The 27,178-nt window shown below is 38.4% G+C and overlaps 1 protein-coding gene across 5 annotated transcripts in view; it reads left to right on the forward strand.

Annotated features, from left to right (window-relative positions):
- TRPM3 (transient receptor potential cation channel subfamily M member 3) overlaps nt 1–27,178 on the forward strand; it is a 305,059-nt gene that overhangs the window by 264,290 nt on the left and 13,591 nt on the right. For all 5 annotated transcript variants that reach the window (XM_086867037.1, XM_086867036.1, XM_023944693.2 and 2 more), the window contains 7 exons: nt 765–905; nt 6,292–6,420; nt 8,714–8,965; nt 14,017–14,191; nt 23,239–23,389; nt 23,922–24,121; nt 25,237–25,369. In XM_086867037.1, coding sequence (XP_086723163.1) covers nt 765–905; nt 6,292–6,420; nt 8,714–8,965; nt 14,017–14,191; nt 23,239–23,389; nt 23,922–24,121; nt 25,237–25,369 — 1,181 coding nt within the window. The remainder of the gene's footprint in view (nt 1–764; nt 906–6,291; nt 6,421–8,713; nt 8,966–14,016; nt 14,192–23,238; nt 23,390–23,921; nt 24,122–25,236; nt 25,370–27,178) is intronic.

The following is a 27,178-nucleotide window of genomic DNA, read 5'->3' on the forward strand; positions in this document are numbered from 1 at the left end:
CTTTTGACTGTTAGGTTTGCACTCACAGCAGAGAACTTCTTATGTAAGTGTTGCTTGAGCTTGGTGTAGCTTCTCAGTGGGTCTGAATTGCAGTGGTTACCGTGAGATGAAGCCTAGCAAAGGCAATGCATGAGCAGTCTGGAACTTCACTATGGAAGAAGCTGCAATCATGTACATGGATATTTCAATCCAAGGTCTTTCTGCTGCAGTGAGCTTTGCTAGTACATCCTCTTGCATCCATGTACGCTTCACTGTGGGATCATGGCCTGAAACAGGTCCAGTGATTAACTTTAAAAGTGCCACTGTCTTCTTTGCTTTTAGTTCAGTGACTACCAACTCATTTTTTCCCTTGTTGTTCCCTCTCAATCTCCACCTTATGAACTTCTCTTTGTTTAAAACCAAAATTTACCTGTTTCCTGTCTGCATCTGTTTATTGTATAGAAGTACACCACAAAATGCTGTTGTCAGGTGAAAGTGTTTTTGTCCATACAACAAAGAGGAGAAATATTCTCCACATCTTGATTTTTTTGTTCACCGGTCAGTCCCAAGCTGAGGGTTGAGGCTAAAGCTATAGCTTTCCACTTTCAAAGTACTAAACAGAAGCCTTCCTGCAAAAAAGATAATTTGAAAGCAAACCATTTTATGCCTAGCTATGTTTGACTGGCTTTATCTAGAGATCAAGAACAGTTTCCTATTGACATTTCAAAAAACAGTGTCATTTTTCTTCCATAAAGAAAGAAACACCAATATATCATTTCTTGTAGGCAATGCTGGGACGGGGAAATGGAGAGTCCTCAAGAAAGAAAGAGGATGAAGAAGTTCAGAGCAGACACAGGATGATCCCTATTGGAAGAAAGATTTACGAATTCTACAATGCTCCCATCGTGAAGTTTTGGTTTTACACCGTAAGAAATATTTACTGTTATATCAATAATGCTTGTACAAATACTGAAATTTGACTTAGATCATCTTTTGTGTTTCACTGATGTCTACACTTATATGTATTGGAGGGCTTACACATAAACAGTTAAATAAAAACACTTGGTGAAAGTCTGCTAGCACTGCCAACCTTTCCATGACTTTTAAAGTTTACCACTTTGTTCAGGCTAAAATTTGAATTATTTGTATGTTTTTATTTAAATAAAATGGTAAGGGGAAGTTTGCTGTAGTGCTCACAAGGAATTCCCTATAGGAGAATTCAAAATTGGATTGCTTCCAGTAGTAAGCCCAGTGGTCTGAGTCAAAATATTAATTATCAAACAACTGAAGAAAAAAAGAGAGAGCTCTTCTTCCCTTGGAACATTTTTTTTTTTTTCTGTTTTGGCCAGTCTGTGGTGTGTCTGTCAGAGAAGATGTGCATGTAAGTACCCACAAGATATCAAAGACATGATTGACAGCCAATGTACATTTTTCAGAGACAAATCAGGTAAAACCAGTATATTCCCCCTGTGTTAGAAAGAAACGGACCTTCCAGAAGGAGTAGAAAAAAATTATGTCATGTATTTCAACTGCAGTAAAACAGTACCAAAAACTTCACAGAGTTTTCTCACAGCTAAATTAATAACTGCTACATTAAAGTTACTATGTGAATGAAAAGCTTTTTGACAATTAGTCATCAAGAGTAGATATTAGTTATTCATTATCAAGCTGGAAGCAAAGATTAGAAAGGATGCCATTAAGTTCTCTTCTATATCAGGTGCTATCTGATATTTTTATTCAAAACTTGGATGATGAAGTAGAGATTAGTTATTGTTTTAATTATTATTAGTTATTTTGCAAATTGCACTAGAATGTAGAAGGGTAAGACGAAAAAGATCACGGAAATCAATTCTTTCAGTCTTCTTGGCTGAAGTGTTCCACCCCAGTTCAGCTTATACGTCATGTGACGAGTGTGGACTGGTTTGAAAGACCACAAAAAAGACAAATGTTTCAAGAGGTTTGTAAAGCTTGACTTAAGGGGAGAGTTTAAGGAAGTGAGGATGATTTCTCAGTTAAAAAAAAAAAAAAAGAAAAATGTCTGCAGAAGGAATATGAGTTTTCAAATATGTGTACCTCCAAATCCTTGCTGAATAGGAGAAAAAATAACACCCAGACAGTTCTAGGTAAGAAGTTGGGAAACAGTTTCTAACTGCTGTAATAAGTACTGTCATGTGAGGACATGCTGGATTTTCCATTATTAGTGATTCCTAAATTATTTTATCAGGACATACGTCCATTATGGTACACTGGAATTAATCCTGCCTCAACCCAATGGAATTGGTTAGATGGTTTCAGGTGTTTGTTCCCTGTCATATTTTCCATCATTCTGCTGAGAGCACAGCAAATCACAAAGAATGGATCCTTCTGCAAGTGACTTCTTATAAGAAAAATCGCCTTGCAGATGTTGGGAACAACTCACCTCGATCAAGTCTTTACTGTGATGGACCCTATAGACTAACGGGTAGTTTAACATCTGGGAGTAACTTATTGCTCAGCTCGTTGGCCACCATCCATTAATCAAGCCCACGAGTCCAGAAGCTACTCATCAGCAGCCTAGTCTCATTATCAATTGCAGTGTGTATTATGCACAAACAGGAAAGTCTTTACACTGCAAATGGAAAGAAGCATCCTAGCTTTCCCTGTTAGTTCAATATTTAAATGGGAGGGAGAAATCAATATTGCATTTCCATTTAGACTTGTTCCTACAGTTTTATGTCCTTAGGCAGGTCTCAATCAAGGTCATTGGATCTTGGATACACTGAACCTGGAGAGCAAGTTAAGGTGGATTCTGGCTGCCATGCTTGACCTGTTGTGTACACTGAGAGCTCCAGGAGACTAAAAGCAAAAGGAGTTTCAGAGAAGGGTAAAATTGCACAGCCTATCACAATTTTGCAAATACACAGGCGCAAATATTCATGGATTTCAAAAGAAATCATTTGAATTTTACGTTCCACTGTCCAAAGTGCATGTAAAAGGTCCTATGGCTATTGCATACCACGTAACATAATTTGAATATTCTGCAGTTACCTATCTCTATTACTGTATAGCTGTATTCACCTTCATTCTTCAAATACACAAGAGTGAGTTAAATGAGGTATTTGAGTAAATATCATTTGGCTCAGCAGACACTAGACATCTTTTCCTCAAAAAAAATCCCAGAAAAAAAAAAAACAAAAAAACAAAAACAGAAACCAACACAAACCAACCAGCAACTTCCCACCAACTTTAGCCTTTCTCTCTAGGCACATAGCAATTTCAAAAGTCAACTGCTCTGTTCTGTTTCGTTGCATTGGAAACCATGATGCAAATGTTTCATCCCACAGATTGCGTGAGCAGAGGAGGATGATCTTCTCCTACTGTTGACTACTCCCACTGTCCTAATGTCAGAAAACTCTTGCAACAGTGTTAAAATAGTAAAATAAAAAGTAGACCTTTATTGGAAACTTTCAGGTATCCTGGTGGCAATGTGCTCACATGGCATCGAATTTCTACAATTTTTATAAAATTTACAAAGTACCATATCTAACAAATATTGTCCAATTAGAAGAGTAGTTGGTTAGGTTACTTTCCCTGGATACTGCCCCACTGGAATTGGTCCAGGGCTTCTTTGCCCCATTTCATGTTTTGTCTCCTCAGATTCTGATCTGGGAAACAGAAGCCTGCTCCTTGTCAGGCTTCCTCTTAAGAATAAGACTAAACAGTATTTCAGGAAATGTGTTAGAAGGTTAACTTACTACTCTAAAATCTAAGAGAAAGGGTAGCAAAAATACTAGGAACTATATATAACTATTTAATAGTAGCCTAAAAAGCTACAAATATATGAAAAATACATAAAAAGGTAAATCTTTTAGCATCGCTACCACTACTAGCATTAGCTGAGATATTAGCAGGAAGTAAGTTTCTATCTCTTCTGAAGAAGAAAGCTGCAGAGGAATTGAGCTCCAAGTAAAAGTCATCTTCTAAACATCAAAAAAGCATTGCCCTAAGCTTTGCATTTTGGGACCACTTCAGTTTATGATCATTTAATTATTGCAGTCAATCAGAAAAGAGGAGAGTGATCTCCTTGAAGCATTAACCTGTTGGTACAATTTCCAGGTTTCTCCTTGACCAAGATGAGTATTCCAGTATTTTCTACAGAATGGGACTGCATGCACAGAAGGGCCAGGTGAAATCCACCCTTGGAACTTCTTAATAGGCATTTCTTTCTTTAGTTTCTTCCAGTACTGCCCTCAAAGGTGACAATGGCAGCTCCTAGCTCTTTGTCAAGCCAGGCAAAAACAAGAAAAAACAGGGTTCAGCTACTTCTGTAGTAGCACTTTTAAAGAATCTTGAGTACCAGCATGAACAGCTAAACTGAAGTCTGACCACAGTGTTGGATCAGTGTAGCCTCCTGGAAGGTGAGAGCAAGTTAGAAGTGTGGGGAGGGAGAAGGAGGGTGTCATTCACTATCTGAAGGACTTGTTTCTTGGGTTAAAGTAGAGAGATTTCACAATAATTTTACTGACAAATCAAGATTCTTTTGTCAAGCAAAAATGTTTTACAATTTTGAGTAAGTTTGAATTGACATAAAGAAATCCACTGAAACCAAAACCAGAAAAGCCAGCATTTCTAAAGAAAACCAGAAAGAAGCTAGTTACAGTTAGATTCTTGCAATTTCTGTCACCTTTATAACCTCAGTGTCCTTATTCTTTTGCCCTACTGGCTGCAAGTGCTCACCAAAGGCTGCTGAAGCAGTTTGAAGTAGGTTTCCTGATAATTAGTAATCAATAAGGTCTAAGAGGAGTGTTGAGTAACAGTACCACCTGGCTTTTTCTCCATATTAGAAGGTGCTGTTTCCACTAGGGAGATGTGTATCCAGTTCTGCCTGCCCAGACAGAGGTCCTCCTGACCCCAGTGTCACCCTAAGTGTTGGTCTACATCCACATTGCTCTCCATTTCCTTTAGGAGTGGTAGGAGAAGAGCAGCCTCCGGCCCTGTATTGCAATCCATCATCCCTCTCAAGCTGAAAGACAAATGAGATCATTTCCTCCTCTGTTTTATGCAGACAAGAAGTAGTACTTCAGCTGTCTGGTTCCTCTATAATGATAGTTATGGTCAATAGAACAAATTCTATTGAGTGTCCTCAGCCAGCAACTGGAACAAAAGCCAGAATCCTGTGGCTTTACAAAGAGTGGAAGTGACATTCTCTAACAAATACAATAGGACTATAAACTCCATTCTGTGATGTGCAGAACATCTAAATAATCCTACCCAAAGGTCTCAAGGCCCTCTGTGGTTGTTTCAGCTTACATTCCATGTATGCAACAGTGAGTAACAGACAGCTGAGAGATAAACTGAATTCAAATATAGATATATGTATTACAGCTTTCTGTCACAATGACTAAATGTTCATGCACAGAACTGACTCATCTTTTCTCTGACTTATATTTAGTCTTAAGATGCATTTTCTTATAGGGCTGCTGTTTGAAAGGCAAAGTAGACTGGTAGCTGGATTCTGGCCTCCACAAACCAGGGTGGAATCCATGCTCAAGAATGACACTCGAGTTCCTCTGACCTTGGTGAATTTGATGATGCAATTGGGCTGATTTGTCTTTTTTTGACAGACCATTTAATTACATTCAGCATGCAGAAAAACAAAGGAAAATAAACTGAAAGCTGAATTCATACTTTCCTATGAATCAAAGATTAACCTAGAAGGTAAATATATTAGGAAGGAAATGAAAAACATTCCCACTTAAAAATTTGCAAAAACTATGGTGCAAATGGATTCATGGCTATGCCCGGCTCCTTTGCAGCAGGAACAGGAGTAGCAGTGTTTTGGGGAGGAAACATGCTATCAATTTGGTCAGCACTACACTGGGTAAAAAGACCTCTAATAATGCCTAAAATCTGGACTCATTATGCCAGACTCAGCCCAGATTAGGTGAATGATGGGGGAAAACACAGAGCGGTGTTGGAGGACTAAAGGCTTTTAGAAGCAGATGACAGAGAAATCTTCACATAGCTTACTTGATTGGGTAGTTGACAGAGTGGTATTAGAATTGCCATCACTGTGGGATGATCCCAGGGAACTGCATTAATAGAGTTTTTTTGAGGAGATAGATATAGCTGGTCATATGTGCATGTATTTTGCAGATTCCATACGGTATGTGACTCAATGCGAGCTTTCTCAGGCAGCCCAGGAGAGTCTTATTGTTCTTTGGTTTGTGACACCCTGGCTATGGTAGAATCAGGAATATCAAATCATATCCAAGAAACTGGCTCAGTTGTATAGATAGTGACAACTCACATTTGGTTTTTTTTCCTTTACAGCTGGCCTACATAGGGTACTTGATGCTGTTCAACTACATTGTGTTGGTGAAGATGGATCGCTGGCCATCTATTCAGGAGTGGATTGTCATTTCATACATTTTCACTCTGGGAATAGAGAAGATGAGAGAGGTAAATTCTCCCCAACCAAGAAAGAATAAAAAAGGAATAAGCATATGGCTTGATGTTTTGGGGTTTTTTAATTTTAATATCTGTTTTTAGTATTTTTCTCAGTGTACATTTTTATGAATGAGTTTATCATAAAAGTGGCTTTTTTTTTTTTTTTTTTTTCAGAAAGGCAGATGTATTGTTTTTAAAAAGCGGGAAAAATATCTATCCTCTTTAACTTCAAAAATAGCAGTTTCTTTTTCATCTTCTTTCTTTCTTTCTTTCTTTCTTTCTTTCTTTCTTTCTTTCTTTCTTTCTTTCTTTCTTTCTTTCTTTCTTTCTTTCTTTCTTTCTTTCTTTCTTTCTTTCTTTCTTTCTTTCTTTCTTTCTTTCTTCCTTTCTTTCTTTCTTTCTTCCTTTCTTTCTTTCTTTCTTTCTTTCTTTCTTTCTTTCTTTCTTTCTTTCTTTCTTTCTTTCTTTCTTTCTTTCTTTCTTTCTTTCTTTCTTTCTTTCTTTCTTTCTTTCTTTCTTTCTTTCTTTCTTTCTTTCTTTCTTTCTTTCTTTCTTTCTTTCTTTCTTTCTTTCTTTCTTTCTTTTTCTCTCTCTCTCTTTCTTTCTCTCTTTTTCTCTCTCTCTCTCTTTCTCTCTCTCTTTTTCTTTTTCTTTCTCTCTTACTCTCTTTCCTTTTTCTGTTCTTTCTGTCCTTCTCTTTTTCCTTCCTTCTTTCTTTCCTTCTTACCTTCTTGTTCTTCCACAAAATTTCTGCATTCAAATTTCATTAATAGCACTCACAACTAACAGGGTGATCTTCTGACAAGTCTTAAAGGTCAGATAAATTTCTTGAAATATGCCTCTTGAATTTTTTTGTTAATTTGTCAAGCAATAGTGTGCATCTCCCTAAGGATGCAAAAGCAGACACACAGAGCAGAGACAGAGCATTTAAGGTACATTCAGTCTACAGAGTGAGTGAAGTGGTTCTGTGTAACCCTGCCCCTCATGGTCTCTCCCACCTAATGCTGTCCCCTTTAGCCAAAGCTGCATTTATTCCACAGTGACACCAGAAGCCCAGTTCAGCCCTAGTGTGAGCAAATGTGAGTTCCACAGACCTCAGCTGGAATAGCACATTTGTACCCCTGGGCTGAACCTGTTACCAGTTTTGCTTGTGCATTCTGAAGCCAGCGCTCTGCAGGACTAGACTAAAACTGGACTTGCAACACTTAGGTTTCAAAGACAGGTTTCTGACTCTGTATGGTAAATGCTATGTTATAAATAAAAAGAATGGAGGAAAAGGCACTCCTTGAGTGGACCACGAGAATGTGCCATTAAGGGAAAGGAAAGCAGTGGCAGTAGCCACACGAGGACTCTGTGGAGTCAATGCACTGCTGGCTCAGCAGGTGGGAGGCTGCAGACAGGAGTTGTGTGAGCCGGTTTTTGTCTAATCATTCACCCCAAACTGTCCTTTCCACAGAAGTTTACCAAAAATATTTGTCACAGTTGATTTCTAAGCAGATAATGGAATTGTTCACAGATGAGCCTAAAATTCATTCCAAAAACAAATTATAAGAATGTCATTCATCGTGTTTGAGGAACTATATGAGTTTGCTCAAATGTTCTTGGGCTAAATATAGAAAATGAAAACCAACAGCTTGTTAACACCCTAAAAGGTAGGACTTATTCATGGAGATGACTTGAATTATAGTTTTAAGAGTAGTTTGGGAAAACAAACCAGTTTCACAAATGATCTTGCAAGAAGAATGACAATAAATTAATAAGGTAAGGTTATTTATTTTTGTGACCTTTATTCTTGGCTGTGGGACTTAATTTCCAAAAACAGGCCCGAGTAGTATCTAATATCTCTCTGTGTTAAATCTCTGATGCAGAGCTTTATGTTTATTAATTATTTTTTGTCATTTGACACACATTTTAATATAGCTTTCTCTAAATCTACAGCTTCTTTAAATGTGAATTTTCTGATTAAAAAAAGTCTTTCTGTATTTTACCCTCTGTTCTAAGACCCTAAGTATGGCTAATACATTTGAAAAACAGAAATACACGCACATATTACTTCTGATTAGATGAGGATTTTAGACTGAGCTATCACTTTGTACTTTAAAGTATTTTGCACATAGACACATTTTAAGAATGGTTGCAATTGAAGATTTTGTGGGGGAAAAAAAACTGAGAGTACTTGAGATATTCAGATGACAAGCATCTATCAGCTTTGCTTTTGGCCTGAGTGGCACACATCTATCTGTTTAGTATAGATTTCTTCAACTTTAGGGCAGCTCGGTTACTCTCCATTTCCTCTGTCCTTCAGATCCTCATGTCAGAGCCTGGGAAACTGCTGCAAAAAGTCAAAGTTTGGCTCCAGGAGTACTGGAATGTTACCGACCTCATAGCCATCCTGCTGTTCTCTGTTGGGATGGTCCTCCGTCTGCAGGACCTGCCTCTGCGGAGCGACGGGCGCGTGATCTACTGCGTCAACATCATTTACTGGTACATCCGGCTGCTGGACATCTTCGGCGTGAACAAGTACCTGGGGCCCTACGTCATGATGATAGGGAAAATGGTAAGAGGGGCTGGTGAGCCCCCTCTGCTTGACAGCTTGTCCTTGGCTCAGTGTCCTTAGCCAGTGACATTGCTGCAGATTTACCTGTGTTTTGTTTTACACATTAGTGTTTTCATGCTGGTTAGAAGTCAGTGCTTTATTGATGCAAAACCTCCAGAATCAAGGTTTTTCCTGTTCTGTTAGATGATGTATTGTTTGTCTCTCTCTGAGATCACTCTTCAACAGCAGAGCCACCCTACACCCCTCTGTGCTTCATTTACAGAAAGTGCAAAGGAGATTTGATGGTTATAAAGGAAGGTGGTTTGTTAAGGTAAAAAAAAAGTTGTTCAGATGTGTAGTACCCTGAGACTCAATGTGTTGTAATAGTCATGGTGTGTTCAAAACTACAGTGGTCATGGTTAAGAATGACCCTTCTATAGTTTGATCCACATGCACATGCTCTTCCATCATTTAAGTTCAGGTCTGTCCTTGTGAGATGAGAAATCCATTTGCTAAGTGCCACTTCTGTGCCCTGGGCACATCAACTGTACACACCACAGCAGGAATATTAGCAATTTGTGTAACAGTAAATGCATGCATGAGGAATCAAGAGACACGTGCTTCCACGTGCGTGACTTTTGACTTTTGAATTTTTAATTTTCATGTTTCAATTGAAATGTTGCTATTAAGCAGCATTTTGCTTGTTTCAGTTAAAGAAAAAGGCTGGATTTACAGATGGATATGCACACATCCCTGATATTTGGATACCTGTTCATGTAGCTAATGTATGTGTTCATGTTTCACATGCAGTATCCAGCTTTTCTTGTGTAAATCATGTCTTTTTCATGCATTTTGGGGTTTAAGGTGGGGAGTTTTCTAATTAGATTAAAGCCCCTTGAAGCTGGCTTTAAGTAAAAAATAGTAAACTGAATATTAACTCCTCTAGAAGGAGTACTACTGCTGTCTGTTTGCTATGTGATGGGAATCAGGAAGTCCAAACAGGCTGTTTGTTGTACTTATCTTGCAATGGTCCTTAAAGAAAGGCTTCATTCATCCTCACCATCATAAGAAAAGGGACCATGGACTACAATATCTCCTTAATATTACATTGGTCACAACAGGCACAGTGAGCAGGTATAAAACTGAAATGCAAAATATACATCCAGTTTGTCTTGGTTTGGAAGACAGGTGTCTGGTAGAGAGGGTAGGAGCCTCCCTTGGAATACACCCTACCCAACAGGGAACCTTTGTCTTATCCCCTCAATTTTCCAGCTTTCTCCTGCAAGCCCACAGTGGTGGGTTTGACAAAGAAAGAACAGGTTTGTGGGAAAAAAGTTAGGGAGAGAGATTGAGGGAAAATATGAAAGTGATAGTTGAGTTGTTATGTCCTGGAAAGCCCTTGCCTCAATAAAGCCTATAGGGGGTTGACATGAGGTTTTGCAGAGCTCCATAGTGAAAATACTCAACAGTTCTTGTTGGAGGTTCTTGTGAAAAGACATCAGGACCAGAGAAAGGAATACAGATCAAAGGGAAAGCACTGCCTTAGCAGGTTTCCTTCCTGCCACATTTGGACTCTCCTTCTGACAATGGATCTGGTGGTCACTGGGGCTTACAAAAGATGGGGGCCACATAAAACAAAACTTCTAGTAGTTAGTGTTACAGGTGGCTGATAGGAGCCCAACTCCACCAGCAGTATAAAGAGTGGATTATTTTCTTCCAGGTCACACAGAAAGGAAGCGATTGAAATGAATAGCATTTTCATTCGTCACTTTCACGTGTGTACAACAAATCAAACCTCACTCCACTTTCTGTGGAAAACAAATGCAGGAAAATCACCAGCCTCTGTGGACTCAGTACCTGCATCAAAGGGTGTTGAATTTAGCTGCCAAATTGTTCTGAAGCTCTGGGCAGCAGTTAAAGGAGGCAAATTCTTCTATTGTGTTCCTGTGTATTCCTGTTGCTTGGTTCTCATCATTTGTCCGGCTTTCCTTGCACTCTCAGTCACTCTGACACATCCCCTTTGCCCACACATGCTGTGCACAACCAGTTTGAGTTACAGAGTTCAGCCTCTCACATCTATTTTCTGACCAGCTTACTCTGTTGTGCAACTCATGTCCAACTCATGCCCTCCCTGGGAGTCGCACCTGCTGACTCCAGGCTGCTCCATGGGCTCACTTGTGTTTGTTTTTTTTTAAATCACGTGTCTCTCTACCTTCTTGTGTTCTGTCTTCCAAATGATGTTGGAAGTTCTGTTCAGCACTATGAAGGATATCACGTTGGTTTTACATATTTCTACAGAGGAAGTACATCACAACTGCTGAGGTCCACAACAGATCATATTTAATGCCCAGGACCTTTTTCTTGAGTTTCCATTGTAAGTTTGAAGTCAGGAGGAAAATGATGGCTTTTTCTATCTTTCCAGTGTTGAGGAGCTTTCTCTTCACCTGCCTCTACACTGCTGTAAAAATTTTTACCTCTGGCCACTCTGAACAAATATGCAAGTGAGATTAAGCAAGGAGCAGGAATGGGCTTGAGTGGTTTAAATGGAATAGGTTAAAGCAAAGAAGATACAAGAAGTAAACTGAATAGCCAAGCTTATTATTATCTACTGATTTCAGTAACATAATAGGCTTGTGCTTTTCTGATTTCTGCACAGTGGTAGATTTAATTTCCTTTAGGAAATCTGAGGAATGAAATGAAATGACTGTGGAATGTCAAGAGAGACAGTTATATCAGTTCCTTTAATGTGTGGAAATACCTGCATTTCCTAGCCTTTCTGTAAATACAGAAGTCAAAATACAGCCACCTTCTTAATGAAATCGTACCCCCAAAAAATTGTGTTTGATCACTTGTTTAAGGTGGTTGATGAGTTCTTCAGAATGATTGAAATAGCCATTGCCTTGCTAAAGCAGGAATTGTAATTTGACACCACAGACCAAAGGATCTGATACAATGCTCATTAAAGTCAGTGGAAACTTGTCCATATATTTCATTGTATTTCAGACAAGTTACTGGGAACTTAGAAGATACCCAGCTGAAGGAGGAGAAAACTAATGGGCATCTTGAATAGAGAACAGCACTAAAAATTTTATTTCTTGTAGTATGAGGTGACACCTCTGTGATTCCTGACCAAAAATGCTTCAAACATTTAATACATTGTCTTAAATTGCCTCAAAATACTCATTTTGTTTATTTGTTTCCATGACATTTTAAAATAGTTATTACATTACATCATATGAAGTTATACATTGCCATCTGAAATGAATTTGATCAGACAAGAAAGGAGGAATCAGGTTCTATCTCTAGGTTTGTTCCCTAAAAGCAGTGAGAACTGAACATTATTATTCAGCTTTCCCATTTCAGGATGCTTTCTGAAGTACAATGATATAGAATTCCTCTTCTTGAGGGGATATTTTTTGGGGAGATTAATGCCTGAATTAAACAGGAATGTTGATGATTGACTTCACTGGGTTTTAATTATTCAAAGCATTTCTTTTCCTCTTGCATGTTCCCAAGGTTTTTTTTCTTTCTTTCCTGCTTTTTTCATGAGCCTCAAGACTTTTGTTTTTCCCTGGTTTTTTTTCACTTGTCCTTGGCTCCTTCTTTCCATCTTCCTGATTCTCTCTCATCCGATCTCTGCCTGGCTGGTGCCTTTTTCCTTCAGTGTCTTTCTCTAAACATGAGCATACCTTTTTCTCTTTGCTACCCCGCAACACGCTTTTCTCCGGTACGTGCTTTCCCAGTGTTACTCTGACCTCAGCTTGCTTTAAAATTGAAGAACCCCTGAAGCAGTACCAGATCCATCTGCTGCAAGTAGGTCCCTCTTCCAGCAGCTCCTGTCATAAGCAGCGCTGCCCTTGGGCTGCAGCAGGGGCCCTATAGAGCCATAAGGCCACGAGCTGAGGGGCAGGTTGGTTTCACACCTCTCTTGCAAGGAAGGCTGAATTCAGCCGAGCCAGAAAATGCAGAGACTGGAGGGAATAAAACTCATAAGGTTTAGAGGATTCTTAATTTCATTTTTGTCTAGAGACAAAAGTTATGTCCAGAATTGTGAAGAACAGCTCAGTTGTAACAATTCTAAAGACCTGTCAAGTCTGTAAGTTTTAAAGGGATCTCACCAGCAACTTTACACAATTCCCAATTTTTTTCACATTCACCTTGGGTTATCTCTGCTGTACCTGCCTGGTGCCCATTGTTCGGCTCCCTTGAGGGCCTTTTCTAGAAAAGTGCTTCTTCTAATCTTCAGCTCTATTCAGCATCTTGTAGGATTGCTGTCCCATATTTTTCAGAAATTTTTTTTTAATGGATGGGTACTGTTTGCAAGCAGTAGTTAATCTTGGGCATATGCTAATGGGGCCCTCAACAGTGGAGAAGAAGAGAGTTCACTGTCTGTTATCTGATGGGGGTTTGTTAATACAGTATTTGTCAGACTCCCCCACCAAGCGGATTTTTAGCCCGGCCAGTATCACAGCTTTCCTTTCTCACTGGTTACCACCATGGTGTCCCTTATGTTGCAGTCACAGGCTGTTCTGCCACCCGTTCCTCCGTATGTTAGTTGCAGCTCCCTTTGCTCCAAGGTAATGACTACCAGTGAATAAAATTATCCATGTCAGCCCTTTTGCTTATGTACAGTTGCCACTTGGTGCCTATAAACAATACATCATCTCACCACCCTTGCCCAGACCAGGCTGCTGATTCCAGTGAACCTATATATTCTTGTGGAGGCAACTGGTGTGACCAGATGGTACTTTGTATTTTCAAGCCTATTCATAACATTTGAATTGTTCTTAAAAGTGACTGGGTAAAACCAAGGACACAATAATACCACTTCACTTCTTTGAAAAATATTTTTTTTATGTGTAAATGAGAAAGGCTTTTCAAAATTTGTTTTTGAAAATTCTGTTTCTTGGATTCACAGACTTTTTCTTTTTTTGCAGCACATAATAATAGGTATATGGACAAATGAGTTCCTCTAATTCTTGTCCTTTCTCTCTCTCTCTCTCTCTCTCTCTCTCTCTCTCTCTCTCTCTCTCTCTCTCTCTCTCTCTCCTTTTTCCTGTCATTACATTCAGATGATAGACATGATGTACTTTGTCATCATCATGTTGGTGGTTCTGATGAGCTTTGGTGTGGCAAGACAGGCAATTCTCTTCCCCAATGAGGAGCCTTCGTGGAAGCTGGCGAAAAACATTTTTTACATGCCTTACTGGATGATCTATGGGGAAGTGTTTGCAGACCAGATAGACCGTAAGCAAGTTTATGATTCTCATACTCCACAGTCAGGTATCCAACTTTGATTAGACAATGTCCTATTAGATCATGTGTGTTTGCTCAATAAATGGCTCTGGATAGAGGAACTTATTCAACACAGAAAATGGTTGCAAAAGTATTTTTTTCAGCTAATATTGAGGTGTTCATTTCAGAACATGCTTCTGGCATCACTTGGCAATCATTTAACTGGAAATCTGTAATGCTAAATCATCATGTGTGTAGAGAAGGTTATAAATGTGTCCTTTTTACCAATTTGGTGTCAAGAATCTCTTTCCAGGTATCCAACATGAATTTGGGGGTACACCTGGGACACAAAATATCAGTTATTTTTTTCTCATCCTTTAGCTTATTTTTTGACCTACATACTTTTTATCTAACTTCATATTGAGCATCATGTCTAATAATAGAGGTTTAGATCTTTCAGCTCCTGTACTTCATGGGGAATCTAATCTGATGAGTTTTCTGTTACCTTCTGAGTGCCATATTTAAGCTAAACCCTTTGATGCAATTCTTTGGGTCTAATAATTTGATCCATTTTTAGAATATTGCTGCATTTGCTTTTAGAAGGCCAGACTGTGCTCATACCATTGCAAACAGGAAAAGAGCCAGTATGAAATACATTATCTCCTCAGGAATCATTGGGTAGCTGATCAGGAAAATGGTGGTTTTCTGTTTAGATTAAATCTCGTGGTACCACTCTTTGCATTACCACCAAATGGTCATGAGAAATGATGCAGTAGATGACCAGACTAAGAAAAATAACAAACAATGTCATCTTTTGCAACTACTGTCATGTAACTGGTGTTCATCATTCTTAATTAACTACATCTGAGTCTTGGCAGCATTTGGAAGTCAGTACCTTTTCCCGTGGAAGATGGTTTCCATTAAAGGTCTCTTTAGGATATTTCATTTTATTCTATGTCCCATCTTAGGAGAGAGCAGTATATTCAAAATTTATTTTCTGTTTGTTCCATATTGAAAAAGTTTGAATGAAAAAAAAAAAAAAAGAAAATTACTTTTCCTGAGCTGATGAAAAGTAGTAAATACCTATATCACAAATAATGCCCCAAATTGAATATAGTTTCAGATGGATAGATGTATACATATCCCACAGCAGATATTTCAGCAGTTTCATGTTAATTTCTTCTTTCTGGCTAACACAGAATCATTATTGTGGATACAGATGAAACCTCCTTTTTTACCTTTGCTTCCCTACTTGGTTTTCAGAGGCAGCATGGCATGCAAGGAAGTAAGCAAATACCTATAAAAAAACTATTCTCACCATGTTTCACTTTTTACCCAATTCCCTCATTTTTATCCTTTTCCCTTTTATTTTTAAAAATTAATTAATTCCAAAGGTGTAATAGTTGGGGATATAAAACTTTGTCTTGCTCTGAAAGCATATTTTAGAGGGCTAAAAACCATTAAATTACAACTTTCTTCTACAGGCAGAATTATGTCTGTCCCTCTTCAAGGGGCCATTTATTGATATTGTACTGAATAACTAGCATAGTGCAACAAAAGTGGCAACTGCTAAATAAAGTGTTCTTGGGTTTTTTTTTAAATGAAGGTCTGATTACAGTTTAGAACCTGTAAACCTAAACTGGAGCGTGTTTAAGTATGAAAACAGGGTGGCAGGCTGCACACCCTTCCATAAGGGTTTGTGTTATTTAGATGCACAGCATTTAAATCATACAAAAAGATGCAGAATAATTAATTCTGAAGCAAAACTCCTGGCAGCTTAAACTCCACCATTAAATATAGACAAATTGTTTTTCTGCCTGTGTCAAGGAAACCTGGAGTTGCAGCAAAAGTAATGATGTCAAAATGAAAAGCAGCACCTACTTCCTCCTTCCTGAGGGGCAGATGATGCAGGGAATTAGCCACTCTTCCAGCACAATATATGTAGAGTATGTCATGTCTGTCTGGTGCTCAGTTGTCTCAAAGATGTTATCTGTGGAATAGACTGGGAGCATGACCAATGGTTGGTGGTGATGTTATACAATCTAAATGACCCAATGGATATCTAGAAGGTTTTACTAGTACTCTCACATTTTTTTTACTATTTAAACATTTGCTGTTATCTGTATTTTCCATGTTGTTCTAAGCTAAAACAGCCACTGTACTCATGTTAAAGTGCTACAGTGTTTGTACATTCTCAAATAAGGTAATATTCTAAAATTGTTATGCTACATTTAAAATGCAATTTAACTCTATGGCTTAGAGCACATTCTGTTTTAATCAGTATTATTTTAACAAAAAAAAAAGGTTGCTTTGTGATTTTGTTTATATTTGGGTGTTTAATATTGTTACATTATTAGCAAGCTTGGGTTTCAGCAAAAGTGCTGATCATGGAAAAGCATGTTGATTTGAGCCACCGTCCTGGAAATCATCCTGCAATCTGAGAATGTACTAAAAAATAGGCTACTCTAACATTTCTAATTTGCTTTATTTTCAGAAAAAAAAAAAATTATCTATTTAATTAATTATTTTTATTTTATTTGTGAAGCATGCCGCTAAGGCTGACCAGATACGGTATCTGGATCCCTCTCATCAGCTGGCAGCCTTTTCATCCAGTGTCTACTCCGATTTTTATTTCAACACACTGCTAAATGCGTTGCTCTAGAACAGTGCATATTTACATTTTTTACCCTTAATTTCTGTATTCAAATCACTTTTTAAGGAAAATCATGTTAGCTGGAGTATGTGTTAGTGTCCTGTTGGTATGTTAGTATGTGATCTCATCTTCAACTCAAAAGTGAGGACATCCTCACTTCTGGGATTATGAATACATTATTCAGTGGTGGTGTTCATTATCAGTGATGTCTGTAACTACTACATGCCTACAAATTCCTGTCTAAGAATCAGTTGTAAAGTGGAGGGGAAGGAGAATAAATCTTTCAGCTCTGTGTTCAAATTTTCAGGTAAAGTCAACAAAACCAGCAAAACCGCTCTCTAAGTAGCTCCTCCCTGACTGATAGTTCATCATAATATGACCACTAAAAAAATCTATAAAACCATGTCATATTAAGCAGTTCTTTAATACAAAAAGATGTAGAACTAGAATAGCCAGCTTCAGTAATTCTTGGATGAAGAAGGGTTTGACAAGTGAAAACCACTGAATGGAAGAACATGGAAATGAAAACCACATGGAAGAGTGAGTGCTGCTAGCACAAGAGATATCCTGAGTTCCTGGTGCTCTTTCAGTCCCAAATACCCATTAAGTCCACAGCCCAGCTCCATATGGGCTTTGGGAATGAGAAACTAGAAAAAACCAGACTTTACTATCACAGTGCAATCATAATGGTCTTCCTTCAGGTCTTTGAGCAGGAAATTATCTATGATCATTAATATGATCTGTAAACAAAGGAGGTTTACGATTAGACCATACTGTTCCCTCAGCTATATCCAGATGTTTAGCTAATTCTTTTTTAGCTTCACGGACAGAAGGTTACACATACCATGTTGTCCACTTGGGAAGTTTTAGCAATTACATGAAACAGTCTTTGGAAGTATGTAAAGACCAAGGAATAGTCAAGTTACTTCATGGAGAAGTCCAGCCAGTCAAAATATCAGTCCAAGTGAAGCATCAATAATGACTGAAACCACCATGAGCTACTGAGTTTTGACTTGGGCCTAGAAAACCCCAGTTAGCAAATGTTGGAATGCAGATAAAGGCTTAGACCGGAGAATCGAAAGCAGGCAGTAAGCTAATCAAATTTATGAATTATTTAAAGATCATGAAATGAAAAATTAATGTATTTCAGGAAAGGAATAATAATAAGAGTTTGATAAATTGAAAAAAATTAGACTGATATCAATTATGTAGTTAAGTAAAGATATATTATTATCCATTGATAGCTGGGGGAGGAAGGAGAATCTGAATCAGAGAGCTGGTGATGGCACATGCAACTGTCTCACTTTGAGGCTGTCTTTCCTAATCCATCTGAGCCTTGTGCTGCCCAATGGGATCCATGAGGCAGCAGCCAGCCATGTAGCTGCTTTAGTGAATGCCTGTCCAGAAGTGGATTTCCCACAAATGCAGTAAAATCTCTCCCTCAGTTCACCACACGTTGGCACTTGTGCAGGCAGTTTTAGCCAGGAAAATTCATAGCACAGTTCTCACCTGTAAAGAACTTTGTCTTCACTTTAAAAACCTATCCACCCCTCCAGAATACTATGGATACTGAAGGATATAAGAAACACTGAAGAGGAAAGGTGAGTTTGTTGGTAAAAAACATATAGATAGAGAAAATAAATGCCAGCTTGGGAAATGGCTGTCATCTGTAGAAAATGAACATCAGAGCTTGCATTTTCCTATCTTCAGAAGGCTAAGCAACTGAACCTGCTCTCAGTCAACATGCCTTTTGAGAAGTTTTTCAGATTTTCCTGGTGTCTCACAGGCTGGATTTCCATCTGGATTTTCTTAACAGCTGACAGAACTTCACGTGCCATCTGGAATCTGAAGATCAGTCTGAGTTTGTTTCTTGTGTTGATTTCTGGTTTGGAAAAACCTACCTAGTTTAAGAGAAAAGGATGGGACTCTTTCAATTGTATTGGAGGAATATCAAGTAACCAGAATGCAGTTGTTTCAAAAGATGACAGACCATTATACACAGGTTTTAACTGTTCAATGAACTTCAGAGGAAACTATAATTGCTACAAAAAACTTTTAAAAAGTCCTTAAAATTTCTTAATCTGTTTGATTTTAGTTTTATAGTTCTTGAAAATTTCTTAGTACAAATGAAAGTTATATACTAAGCTCTTCATGACTTTACAGGTTGCATGCTTTTCATGACTAGTAGGAGCTTCCTGTCGAGCCTCCTTTCAAGGACTGTCATTTGCATGGACCATTCTGGAATTAGAACAAACAGAGCAGCACTGTACAAAACAAGAATAAATCATACCTGTGGCAATGCTTTTAATGTTGTTAGACAAAGGTAGTGGATAAAATTTTTGCGCAGACTAGAAAAGACTTGGAAATTCTTTCTGGGCTGGAATGCAGCAATATTCCCATATCTAGCACTCCTGATGTTGTAATTTGGATTCTATTTCGTTGGCCATTTTTAATGGGAGAAGGAGGAGAGTAGGAGGAGGAAGAAAGCACTAGAGTGAACAAGAAAAATACAGGGATTTACTGAAAATTGTTATTAAAATACCAGCAGATTGAAGAGACCCTTCAAAGTTATGTTTAGTGTGGCCTAGGGTGAAAGCAACGTGGAAGGTAAGGATGCTGTAGTTAAAGAAACTTCCTTAAAGTAATGTGTCACTGTTCAATTCCCTGGATGTTTCTACTGATGAACAGAGTAATTCTTTTATATTCAAGGTAAACAGATTTTAATATTTTCTCCATCAGTGAAGAAGGGAACAACTTTAGGAAGCCTGCTTAATATTTTTGGTAGGGGGAAGTTTTCAGTATTTACCAGCTTGGTAAGCTGGTAATGTTGCTTAGACATTAATTCAGAAATTATAAAACACTTTCACATCCTTTGGGTTCCTTTTGGGTCAAAATTGGAAGGTGCCTATATACTCATAAATAGGATGATGAAAGTGCATTAAAAATATCCAGACTTGAATTTAAAAAAAGAAAAAAAAAAAAAAAAAAAAAAAAAAAAAAGTTATGTTTTGTTGTTTGGTTGCACTTTTTTGTCTCAAATTTATTTAGAACTATGAACATAGGAAAGCATTCCTCAGTTTCTTGTGATTTCAAACAAATCAGGTGGTATTGTAAAAGTGGTATCCATTTTTATAGGAGAAGTTTTCATCAAAGGCAAAAGCTATTCAGTGGCAGAGCTGTTCAGAGACTTTTCCCTCTTCATTATTTCCCACACCTGCTCTGAAAGGATGCAGCTGGGGGAACAGTCATCATGCAGAGACCCACAAGCATCCTTTGCCAAGCCCTCCACCCAGCACACAGTAAAAGTGAGCAGTACCCATGTCATGACACTACTTACAGCAGGGAAACTAATTCTTCCTGAGCTCTGTCTCCATGGCCTGACACCCACAGAGGCTTGAGTTACTGTTGGTTTTTTTACAACTATTTCCTGGACAGGAAAGAGGAAGGGTTAGATATGTAGCAGGAAAGGCCCAGCAGGAAACTGTAAGTGGGAGTCAGGAAGGAAAAATAAGCATGGAAAGAGATTGTGAAAAAGGAAACAAAGGATGCAAAAAGTATGTACTGCTACGGGTGTCAGGATGCAATGTTTGGAAGCTGAGTGGAGTCAATTTGTATAATTGAAATTAAAACTCCAACCATTTATTGTTTTCTAAAGCCTAAGTTTAGGACATAATGTCTGAACTTTATCCAGTGGCCTGTAGGTATCAGAGTTGTTGGCTTTTCAGTTACCCAAATTGGCATATTGTTATACTAATAGAATTTTCTTCAGTAAAGCATTTCACTAGAATTAAGTGTTCTGTGGTCTGTGTTAGAATAGGGCTATAATGTAAAACAGATGAGTCAAGTTTGCGTACATGTTAATGTTGTGCTTTGAAATACATTGCAATATATTACTGCACATATTACAAAAATTACTTCATTTCTCCAAAAATAATTAAAATGTTCAAATGATGTTACACACGAGGGGCAGCACGTGTTCCTCAGCGGTGAGGTGCAGCACACACCTTTAATTAATAGTGGGGGAAAAAAATCTTTGAAAATGAATGTCACGGTTTAAAGATGAAAGATGTTCAGTGATGTGATGTGCCATGGAACACAGACTTGTGCCTTTTTGGACACATGTCGTACATTTTCTTATGCAGCTGAAGATGTGACAATTAAACTTATGGTGGCTTAGCTCTCCATAAGTAAGGCAAGAAATGAGTATTCCCCAGTTATTTAAAAACTGTACCCACAACAGAACATTCGAAAGAGGAAAACTTTTGCAAAGCTTTAGGACATGCTGAACCACAACAGGTGTATAGAATAGACTGTGGGAACATGGCTGCATAGGAAATCTAATTTGGCCATTACTGAGTGGCATAAACCAACAGAGATTACCCACTTGTAAGCAAGTAGAGCTGAAGAAGTATTTTTTGTCTTCTCAACTGATTTTTTTTTTCAGATTAAATTCTATGGTTTTTTTAGAAAAAAAAAGGGATAATAGAGTCGGAACCGGAGTTGGAGCTGAGTTTTTGATCTCATTTATCTAAGGTTTGAAAAATGCTTTTCAAAATTTTTCTGTTTACTTGAAAAGATAATATTTGTTCTGTTTTCAGCACAAAAAAGGACAACAGGTTTCATCAACTGATACTGTGATTGTTCCATCACTGGTGAAATCATGATGGGTTTTGGTACTTTGTTGTATTGGACTTTGTACATCTGACTCAATAAATAAGCAAGTTAAGGTTTCCACACAAACAGATGTAAGTTTCATATTGAGTGTTGATAGTAAGAGGTGTTGAATGGTGCAGTTTCTGCTGGTGAAGGCTAAGAGCAGAGAGGCCTGCACTCACAGCACCTCAGTGACGGTATTTTGAATGTCTAAATGAAAGTGCTGCTTGGAGCATTGTGGAAATAGCACTGCCTTAAAATGACCTGCAAAGTGATCCTTACTGAGAAATGAAGAATTTCATAGTCTCAGCCTGCTTCAGTAATAAAATGTGTTTTTGTAAATAGGAAAGACTGGTAACACCATATGTCCAAACACAATGGAGCTGCTGGTAAAAAGCAGTGCTGCTTGTATTGATTTTGTAATTTATTTTCCAGTGAGTTGAATATTTTTGGAGAGGACATGTAGTCTTGTATCCCATGTGGCTACAATATTTCTGTGTGTAATAGGCTAGGCTCAAATTGTAGTGCCCAAAACAAAGTACCACAATCACACATAATGTAATATGATTGCCAGTACAGGCATCCACAAGTGAATGTCAAGCTCAGTGAATCGAGTTCAGAAGAACTTTTTTGAGAAGATACAATGCTTGGTACTGGAAATATGGATTTGTTGCCATACAATGACATTTTATATGTGGCATGAGCAAACTTCATTTTTCATGAAGTCAGTAAAACACCCCCATGGATATCACTAGGAACTGAGCCAATACTGAGCACTTTGGAAACTCCTAACTTAAACTTCTTTTTGATAGAGGTGAGGGGAAGCTAGCTGTAGCGCTGGGCAAAATGTACTAAGATGGTTTGTATATGTAAGCTGCTGCTTCCATGATTTTCTTGAGGAGATTTCTGATTATGGTGATACATAGTGCCAAGAGGACTGAAGCTAGAGAGACATAAACTGAACCCATGCTTCCAAAAGCAGATTACCCATCACTGCACATGAAAACATATTAAAACACAAGCAGGAGAAACTATTTCACCATGTTTTCCCTGCCCTTGCTTCAGTTCTACAGCATTAATCTCGAGAACATTTTGATTCCAATGCGTTTGCAGAAGAAACAGGTGGCATCTCTGCTGCATACATGTCCCTGTACCTGGTACAGTAAAGACTTGATAATCTTCCCCACTGTTTCCAGGCATGCAGTCAAGAGTCCTTAATAGCAGAAAGTCATTATGAGTATGTCCTAGAGAGGCTTGAGACAGTGCAGTGCACAGCAATAAACGTCTACTCTTTAATTTATTTCTATGGACTTCATTTCTTTATTTATCACATCCTTCTCAATCAATAAAAAAGACAAGGTTTTCACCATTAAAGAAATAATATGTAAGCATATCTGTAGGATTAAACAATTCATTAATTTCGTCTTCACAGCCACTAATTACCACCAGACTACCATATTATTTTGAATTATGTATGCAAACAGGCAGCTTACTCACACCACACATGTGTCCTGAGAGAAATATCTCGATACCCACAGCACAAAAAACACACAATAACAAGAACTGCAGCCCATAAAATCTGAGATACCAAGCATAAACTTCTGAGGGGAAAATGTTAATGCTATTGTAATTTGGAAGATGTTGCCTTGACAGGCAGGCCATTATAAATATTTAAGTATTTCTACAAAAACTATTGAAAAAATAAGATTCATTCCCATTTTCCATTTTTTTTGTTTCTAAATTTTGTTCCCAGCACCTTGTGGTCAAAACGAAACCCGAGAAGATGGCAAAATAATCCAGCTACCGCCCTGCAAGACAGGAGCATGGATCGTTCCTGCCATCATGGCCTGCTACCTCTTGGTAGCAAACATCCTTTTGGTGAACCTCCTCATTGCGGTTTTCAAGTGAGTGACACATCACAAAGTACAGACTTGGGGAGGATTCACATTGTTCACAGTCTACAAAGACTGCTGAGCTTTGGCTGAGAGACATTTTCCAAGGATGTAAGGGGGAGAGGGAAAGAGGTTTGTCTCCAGGAAACAAGGGAAATGCCAAGTTTTTCACATTGTGCTCATTTCCAAGGACAGACACCTAATGGGAAGCAGGGCAAAGAAGCCAAATAAGGTTCAGTTATGGCATCATTCATTCCCAATAGGGAAAACAAGAGTAAAAACATTTCTCCATCTCAGTGGGTTTTGGTACATGGGTTGTGCAGCACAGACATTTACAGTCATAAGGTACTTCAAAAAGGCTTATTATCACTGTGCTTTGCCCAGGCACAAACTTACTCTTTTGTTCTGTTTCCTGTTTTTGTGACAAGGAAACATTTGCCAGTGTTATTTAAATGTATCTAGTTATGATGCTGTCATATCATCTTTGGCAAAGCACCCAAAACCATTTTCAGTCTGATGCTATTTTCCTCTTCTTGCCTTCTAGCAACACATTTTTTGAAGTAAAATCTATATCAAACCAAGTTTGGAAGTTCCAAAGGTACCAGCTCATCATGACATTCCATGAAAGACCTGTTCTCCCACCACCTCTGATCATTTTCAGCCACATGACGATGATATTTCAACACCTCTGCTGCAGATGGAGGAAGCATGAAAGTGACCCGGACGAGAGAGACTATGGATTGAGTAAGACTCAGATAATGCACAGAGGGGGCTTTACACTGCCTTTCATAGTGCCTAGTGGTTGATATGCATGAAGTCCATGTCCAGCACCTTGATAATCTGCCCAGAAAAGTAACAGCTTTTACCTGCAAAAACCTTACCTGAACAAGTTAGATTTACTTGATTTGCCTCACCCTTCATTCTCCCTGCAATGTTAGGAATGTGTTTTTATGGAACTTTTTTTTGGGGTTGTTGCCCTGTTTGTTCCTTCAAAGCTTGGGGTTACTAGAGGTCTGCTATTGCTGGAATACTTCTCACTCCATCACACTTTCAGCTTTATTTTTGAAAATACAGAGCAAACAGCACATACTTCCCCTGAGCACTCTTTTTGCCTAGATAAGCTTAGAGATGGTAGAAGACAATTTGGTATACAAAATCTCTCCTTGACTCTGACTCAAACTGGAGGAGTAGGTCCTCAACATGCTTTAAATGAAGTCCCACAACCACGATGGAAAACCTGTCAGATTATTTTGATAATGCTTTCCTCTTCTCTATCTGATTCTTCAAGGCAGAATATCTCCACCTTGCCCAATGTATGTGCCAGAGGCAGGGAGCTAAGGGATGTGTATCTCTTCTCAGCATTAGCCAATGCCACAGCTCCCTCTCTGTGAGGAGGGAGCAGGAGTCACGTGTGGCACTGCAGATGCAACCAGACAGCTCTCCTCCCACTCCCATCACACTGCTGCCTGCAGATGTCTGTTCTTGCCACGTGGGACAGACCCCTGTACCCTCAGACTCTTTCCTAGTAGTCTGCTAATCTCATTATCCATCTCTTAGGTTACAGGTGAGCTTTGGCTTTCACCACCTGTTCAGGATCTGACCAGCAGCTGTGTTTAGATCTCATGTAATCAAAATATATTCACGTTTGCTCAGCATTTGCCTGCTTAAGTGCTTCTGTCTCCAGAAGCATATATAACTAAAGCCAGTAATTCAGTAATTAACAGTATTTATCTGCTTTCATTTCAAAATGTCACATACTTGTTTTTGAAAGTTTCGTCCATGAGTTTCACATTCTAATATTTGCCAATTTCTCAATTGTAGTATTCTCAATTTGCAGTATTTCTCAATTTTTTCCACAGAACTTTTCATAACTGAGGATGAATTGAAAAAGGTCCATGACTTTGAGGAGCAGTGCATAGAGGAGTATTTCAGAGAAAAGGATGACAGATTCAACTCTTCCAATGATGAAAGAATCCGTGTCACTTCAGAAAGGTGCATTTTTTTTCCTATAAGTTGATCTAGAAATGTGTGTCTGCCACCAGTTTCATTCTTTCATTTTTTTTTGAAAAAGGGAACAAAGTAGTTGTGGTAAGTCTTAATTAAAAAGTAAAGCTATGAAATGTGATGAGTTTATTTTCTCTTTTTCTGTTTGGCTTTTTTTGTTTGTTTGTTTTGGTTTGGTTTGGGGTTTTTTTATTGTTGTTTTTTGTTTTATTTCTGCTAAAGAAAATGTGTTCATGCCCAGGCTAAATGGGGCTCTGAGGAACCTGTTCTACGGAGAGGTGTCCCTGCCCATGGCAGAAGGGTTATAACAGAATTATCTTTAAGGTCTCTTCCAACCCACATTATTATATAAGTTTTTTTTAAAGGGATCTTTTATCCAGTTGTATTAAAGTATAACCAATGCAGTGAGAGGCATAAATTATGCTTGCATTTCAGTTCTTAAAGCAGAATTCTGGGGCACAAGTAGTCAGAACAAAATGGAAGAGTAACTTAGAGTTCCTCAATGAAAACCATGACTTTAGGGTTTATCTGTGATCCATCCATTCAGATAAGAAACATATAAATAAATAAAGATAAATAAACATGTAGATAAAGAAGCCTTGTTTCAGGATAGCCTGGCTAGATAAACTAGTTTCATTTGGGCAAATAGCAACATGGATTTTAAATGGAACAAGACATTTCACCTACAGCAAGGCACAGAGGAAAAAAGCAATTTTGGTGGTCAAGGAAGGAAGAGGTATGTTTGAAGACCTGTAAATAAGAAGTAACCTGGCTAGGTCCTCCCCTACATCATACAAGTGCTCTAAGTCCTTGGAAATGAAAACAGATCAGTCTGGCTTTTTATTCTGTGCTGGCCCTGTTTTATAGGGAAAAGAGCCCTTATCTCTAATTTAAATTAAAATCTTAAAGCACCTTGTTCCAGAATGAAGCTCATGAATATGAAGCCCTAAATGAAGACAAACAGAGAAATAGCTATTTAAAAATCAATTTACCTTAGCCAGTAGTTTAATGTGGAGACTAGATTGCCCCAGCTCTCTAAGAGATAACCAGTCGACCCTGTGGGCTACTGAGGTCACTCCCAAGCCCAAACACTGGGATTAATAGGACTAATAGGACTTTAAGCAATGACATCCCAGCTGAATGCAGTTCTTATTTCATAATAGGTCTGAGAAATATTTAAAGGAGGAATCGGGGCTATCTGAGTATCACAAATAACACATTTTAGAAAGAGGATGCCTGGGTCTTTATTTTTCCTGTAATCATGGCCAAGTCCTCTTAAATCTAAAATGTTTGTCTTGGTTCCAGCCAGGACAGGGTTAATTTTTGCAGTAGCCAGGAGAGGGTGGGAGGACCCTGAGGTTGTTTGATACCACCTTATGTCATTGCCAGGGGCAGGGGAAAGGGACTCTTGCTTCTGATGAGGAGGGATTCCTTCTGGTTGAGAAAACATGATGGATGGAACAGTCTGGTGTTGTTTATTGTCAGGGCCTTTTCACTGTAAATAATTTCTTCTGCTGCTGCTTCTTCTCCTTCTTCTCCTCCTCCTCCTTCTCCTTACACCTTTTGTTGTAATTTTGTTGCTGTTACTGTTTATTTTCTCATTTCACTGCTATTTACAGTAAGTTGTTCTTATCTCAAACTTTGCCTTTTGGGCCTCCAATTGGAGCAGGGAAGTGGCAGCATGGTTTCTAAACTGGAGAATACCATTCCTAAGCCATGACAACACTAATTTTATTTTTTTATTTTTTTTTGTAACCTGTGGACCTGTATTCAAATATATAAAATCCAGATTTGCAC

The sequence above is a fragment of the Cyanistes caeruleus genome, chromosome Z (genome assembly GCF_971803275.1).
Source record: "Cyanistes caeruleus chromosome Z, bCyaCae1.hap1.1, whole genome shotgun sequence".
Taxonomy (NCBI): domain Eukaryota; kingdom Metazoa; phylum Chordata; class Aves; order Passeriformes; family Paridae; genus Cyanistes; species Cyanistes caeruleus.